The following is a 6,000-nucleotide window of genomic DNA, read 5'->3' as shown; positions in this document are numbered from 1 at the left end:
GGATTCTCTTATGTAGTGGAAGCCAATGGAGGGTTTTGAGTACTGCAGATGCAGAGGACCTATGTGGTAATTTCAGGACTACGCGGTTTGCAGCGTGTTGTACCACTTGTAGTCTTTTTAGTGTTTGTTTATTTGCTCCTGCCAGGAGGCTGTTGCAGTAGTCCAGGCGCGAGAGAATCAGTGCCACTGCCACGGTCTTCCTAGCGGTAAGGGGGATGAAGTAAAATAATTTTGTTAATGACTTGATAAGGTTGAAGCAGGTCACTGTCAATGCGTGTGGTCAGAAGGAGAGACCGCTGTCAAATTGCACTCCTAGGTTTTGGGCTACCTTGACAGTAGTTGGAAGTGCTGTCGTACCTTCCGGCCACCAAGCAGTTGGCTGGAAGGTATTGTTTTTTCCTATCAGAAGGATCTCGGTTTTGTCTGTATTGCACCCGAGGTGGTTGTCCTTTATCCACTGGATGACCTAAGCTAGACATAGTTTGAAATTGAGTTCAGCGTTGGTGGAGTCTTTGTCCAGGGACAGAATCAATTGTGTATCGTCTGCGTAGGACGTTAATTCAATCTCAAAAGAAGATATCAGGGAAATGAGAGGGGCCATGTATATGTTGAACAGCAGTGGGATGAGCAGAGAGAGGGAGGTTACGAGGGACACTGCTTGCTTTTGGTTGGTGAGAAAGGACTCAATCCAAGCTAGAACAGTATTGGAGATGCCACTGGATTGGAGTCTAGCAAGGAGAATACTGTGTGAGATGGTATCAAATGCGGCAGACAGGTTGAGCAAAATCAAAACTGCCTTCCTGCCTTTGTCCGCTATAGTTTTTAATGTGTCCGATATTTCCAGGAGTGCAGATTCTGTGGAATGCTTGGGGCAGAAGCCTGATTGCCGAGGGTGGAGGATCCTGGCGGTTTCAAGGAACTTAGTTTGTTCTTTGTGGACTAGTCTTTCTATGATTTTGCCCAGTATCGGGAGGAGCGATATAGGGTGGAGATTAGAGAGATTGTCCGAGTCTATGTTTTGCTTTTTTTTTCTCAAAGGTTTCACTATGGCTAGCTTTCATTCGTCTGGAACTGTGCCTGAGAGTAATGAGGAGTTGACTATCTGGTTGATTACTGGGTTGACAATGTCTGTGATTTGGTGAAGAATCATGGGGGGGCAGGCATCTAAGGGCGAACCTGATTTACCTGCGACAATTGCAGCCTGTGTCTGCTCAAGCGGGACGGATTCGAAGGTTTGGAGTGAGTGATCAGTGCTAGTTGGGTCGGGCTCCAAGTTCCGGTCACAATTTTGTGCAGGGGACTTTACAAAATCCTTTTGGATATTCTGGATTTTTTCCTCAAAGATCATCGAGATCTGGTCACATAAGCTCTGAGAGGGAGGTATTTATTTATGCAATGTTTTGGGGTTGGTGAAGGACTTTATGATTGAGAATATGTTTTTTTGGTCTTGGTTGGCCTCAAGTATTTTGTGGGAGGATTACTCTTTTTTTCGCTAATTTAATGCGAGTATGGTAGTGCCTCCTGCTTGTTTTGAATGCATTTCGAGCTGCTGCATCGTAGACTTGGCAGTTTAGAACTGCACACAGGCTGCAATGGTGGCAGAGGCATGTTATAAAGGGCCACTTAAATTCGTGGCACAATAAGTGCTGCAGGCCCACTAGTAGCATTTAATTTACAGGCCCGGGGTACATATAGTACCACTGTACTAGGGACGCACAAGTAAATTAAATGTGCCAACTGAGTGTAAGCCAGTTTTACCATGTTTTAAGGAGTGAGCACAAGTATTTTAGCACTGGTTAGCAGTGGTAAAGTGCCCAGAATCTAAAAGTCAACAAAAACGGGTTTAGAAAACCGGAGGCGTGAAGGCAAAAAGTTTGGTAGTGACCCTGTAGAGAGGGCCAAGTCCAACAGACATACTTTAACATTTGAGCTACTGCAACATCCACCAAACCCCAGTAGTGACTGCCTCTAGCCACCTGCGGGACTGTCCCTGTCAGAATTTTCACTGCCATACGACAAATGTTAAAGGTAATTCTACCAACAGTAGTTTAGTTGACACCGCTTAGTGAGACGAGCTTCCACTTGGATGTATAGGGGTTTGAATGGTACTCTCTGAAATAACTTCACTGCCTGCCAGTAGAAAAAACCCTGAATGCCAGGTTTGTCAATCTCAGCTGCTTTAGGTTTTTAGTTTGGGTAACAAATGTATGGGGATATTGTAGTATACTAAGGACACGAGGAAAAGTGAACTGATTAACTCCAAGCATAGTTGGATTGGCGAGGCAGGTAAATAGCCAGGGCAGGTGCAGCTGCATATTAATTCCATAACCACCACTTTGACTAGTACAACTATAGGCTGAACATGATGGTTGGGGGTTTCATCTTCTGCTCTGGATATAATGAAACATCCAAGAAACATACCCATGCGTAAAATAGAGTGCCAATCAGTCCGCTACTGTGAAAATACTAGCAGCTTTCCCTACATTCTGGCAGAGGACTCTAGGTTTCATACAGAAGTCCATGTTCAAGCACAAACAAAACAAAAATCAGGCTGGTGTTTGCTCATTCTGTACAAACCTGTTCATCTCCTATTTTAAATTAATATTTACTGGATAATCAACTAATTCACTTTGCTGGGAGGGGGAAGAAAGACAGACAGTATAATTATTTTTGTTGTTGTGCCCAGACCTGGCAAGAGATTCCATGTTGAGAAATCCATTTGCCAAGAGGTTTTGATTTTAGCTTGCAAGCTAATTAAGACTTCACGATCATGAATAATTATGAAACAAATGAAAATATCATAATTTATATTGTTAAATAGAAATCAGACTTGAACTAATTGTTACTCAAAACTTCCCAAATAAAGTACTGATGTGTGGGTGGAAGCAGGTGTAATGTCCAAATATCTGTGCTTGCCCGGTCTTCAAGTCTGCACATTCAGCACCATGGCCCACAAGCAGGGGTGGGCGGAATGTTTCATTCTGCCCACAGAAGTGGCTGAATTTGGCAACCCAGCATTACTCTTGTAACATGGAGCTCTGGATCAATTCCCCCAATTGTTGCACAGCGGAATTTTTTCCCACAAGGCTTCAGAAATGCAAAAGCAAGCGAGCGAGATTTGGCGTCCCCTAGTGCCATTTTCCAACTTGAGCAGTCACAGACAGAGGTATGCCATTCGAGTAGATTGGCTGCTGCTCGAGCAGATTTTCTACTTCAGATGCAATAAAATCAACTTTAATGGCAGCATGCTCTAACCACTGCCTTCTGCACTAATTTTTCTGCGCTGTTCACGCTACTACCACTAAATTGTAGCGCAAATAGACCGACATGCATATTTTCTGTCCGTTGATGCAACTCCGCAGAGCTTTTATGTAACTCCGCGAAATTCCGCAGAGTTAAACTCCGTGAGTCTGTCCAACCCTATCCACAAGTTGGGGTACGCCAAGCCAATAATCACGTGGGACAGCACAATAACTGACACTGCAAAACTACTAACTTCAAAACTCCTTTGAAGCAAAGAGCCACATGCAGGCTTGAAGGTATTTAGTGGGCTGAAGGGATACGCCAGGAAGGGATGGAGGAAGCGAGACCGAAAAAATAACGCTAGAGAGAGAAACTGTTTGAGGGCCTGGGACCCTGACACTCGTGGAGGATATTCAGAGAATCCAAGAGCATCATGGGAGATAACGGTTACTTTTTAAATACACATCACCAACATATAGCAACCAATCAGTTTACCCCATGTATTTATGAACAGGATGTTCAATGTGGATTCTAGGATTAAAAAAAAGACACTTGCTTCAGTGGTTGGTACTTCTCGTAGACAGCAGCAGGAGTATCAAAGGGTTCGCAACATAGCGTACTTAATTGATTAAATGTGTCCCACTGTCTTAGTTTTACCTGTGATTTATTGTAAAAGTACTCATATTCAATGTAAATTAATTTCCCGCGAATACAGTAAGACAAGTTATTAACCTAGCTGCTTTAGTGGCACTGAATTATTATCCAGAGGATTCAAAGCATTTTGAAAATGTCTCTCCTTAAGTAAAAATCCCTTTTTCAGGCTCAGTTAATTCACGATGCAGTAAAAGCATCTACTGCGTCACATCTAATACACTGGGGCTCCTGGGGACACATGGACTACTTTGCTTTTACTTTTATCAACTGAACTGGCTGATATTGTTCTTCAGTGACAAGAGTCCCTCCTAAATCTTTAACCCTTACAAAAAAGGCCTAATTCCAGGTTGATGGATATAAAAAGCATCTATTTCTTTACATTTTTCACTCGCAAGTTAATTCTCGTATTGCTCTTCCTGCGTACACACTTTCACCTCTTCAATTTATTTTTAGACTACTTTGCAATGTTTCTTTTACTGTGCTCATCTCACTTCGCCTCACTGCTGCTCGCTTTCTCCATGAGGTTTTTAAATGCATTAATGGTCTGGCCAGCCCAAACTCTCCTCTCACAACCATCTCCATTTTTGCTGCTTGTCTCTTCGGCCAGATAAGTCTTGTCCTCCCCTCCCCCCCCTCCCCAGGTTACGGTATTTTCGCCTGTAGCTGTACAAGCTATGTTACTCGTTGCCATTGGTGGTTTTCTTCACCTACACTTTCTAAAATTCTTAAAACCAAAACATACATCTATTCTAGACAGCCTTCTCTTACAATGTCCAATCACTGTGAGCATTGATGTTCGGTACCACTTCTATGGTATCATTTATTTTGACCACAAACGTTTTTCCTAGTCTGTTTTTATACACAACACTTAGGCCCAAGTGCTCCAAAAATGAAAGGAATATCACAGCCAAAGGACTCCATTAAATACACTTGAATTCTTATCCTTTGCGCGCACACCAACATTAAATGCAAATTCCGCGCGTATTAGGTGCACACCAAAGAAATATGAGTAATGTCTTTTTTGTCTTTTCTGTCTTTTCTTTGTCTTTAATCCAACAAGGATTGGGGGTTGCTGGATTAAAGACAAAGAAAAGACAAAAAAAGACATTACTCCTATTTCTTTTGTGTGCATCTAATACGAGCGGAATGTGCATTTAATATTGGAGCGTATGCAACGGATAAGAATTCATAACTTGATTGGCGTTAGGGTCCAACGTTTCGAGGGTCTAAGGTGTTTTCCCTCACCTATTGCACCGCATTTATAAACAGGAAGTGAACACTAACTCCGTAGGTGGCATTTTTCCTAGTCAATGACACCCCCTAGCGCAAATATTAAATACACTTGTCCAACTGACTATGGGTGGTTTGACGGCTGTGACATCTACTCAGGTCAACGCTCAGATAATCTCAGGTCTATGGTCCTGCAAAGGTCAATCCTGCTCAATCATCTAAGCAACAGGCATGAACCCTGCCAATTAGCAAGACTAGTCAAAATCAATCAATATTGGTACCTTGGGAGATGGGCTGGGGAACAGCGATTACCTGTGAGCTCCTGCGTGGACACCACAGATCCTATGGCTTCCAGTTTCTCTGGAATAGGGTTGCCTTCCTCCAGCACCTTGACGAGCTTCCGCAGTTTCTCGCATTCATCTTGCAGCAGCTGATGCTCCTCTTGGCGACGCTGCTGGGCACTGCTTGCTGGATTCATAGTCAGATGTAGCACTTTATACTGACTGGTGTCAAAATTGCCCTATTGAGGAAGTTCCACATTTTCATTACACAAGGCAGCAGTAACATCAACACTGAAACTGAAACACTTCAACAACTAACAAGACTCCAAGAAAAAAACTAAAAATATAGACACTTTTTTGCAGCATTCCTAACAATACCAAGCAGATGCTAAGTACAATCCCAATACTGGGCTTGGCCACTCTATATTGAGGTCTGTAATACAGAAGAATCTCTGGGGTCTCCAGCTCTAAATTATAGAAAAGAGATCATCACGGGTTTAGCCAAGTAGGACACGGCGAAACTGGAGAAACACAAACCTGCTTTTTTTTTTTTTTTGAAAATATTTGTATTGAGTATCACATGGAAATTACA

General features: G+C 42.8%; 1 protein-coding gene across 1 annotated transcript in view; it reads right to left on the bottom strand.

Moving 5' to 3' along the window:
* The window catches only part of MAD1L1 (mitotic arrest deficient 1 like 1), a 2,477,345-nt gene that overhangs the window by 951,489 nt on the left and 1,519,856 nt on the right, over positions 1–6,000 (bottom strand). Inside the window, exon 16 of the mRNA XM_085629234.1 lies at positions 5,440–5,647. Coding sequence (XP_085485360.1) covers positions 5,440–5,647 — 208 coding nt within the window. The remainder of the gene's footprint in view (positions 1–5,439; positions 5,648–6,000) is intronic.

This window comes from Triturus cristatus, chromosome 10, assembly GCF_964204655.1.
Source record: "Triturus cristatus chromosome 10, aTriCri1.1, whole genome shotgun sequence".
In the NCBI taxonomy this organism is placed as follows: Eukaryota; Metazoa; Chordata; class Amphibia; order Caudata; family Salamandridae; genus Triturus; species Triturus cristatus.
The sequence above is the reverse complement of the archived record's forward strand: the minus strand, read 5'-3'. Positions and strand labels throughout refer to the sequence as shown.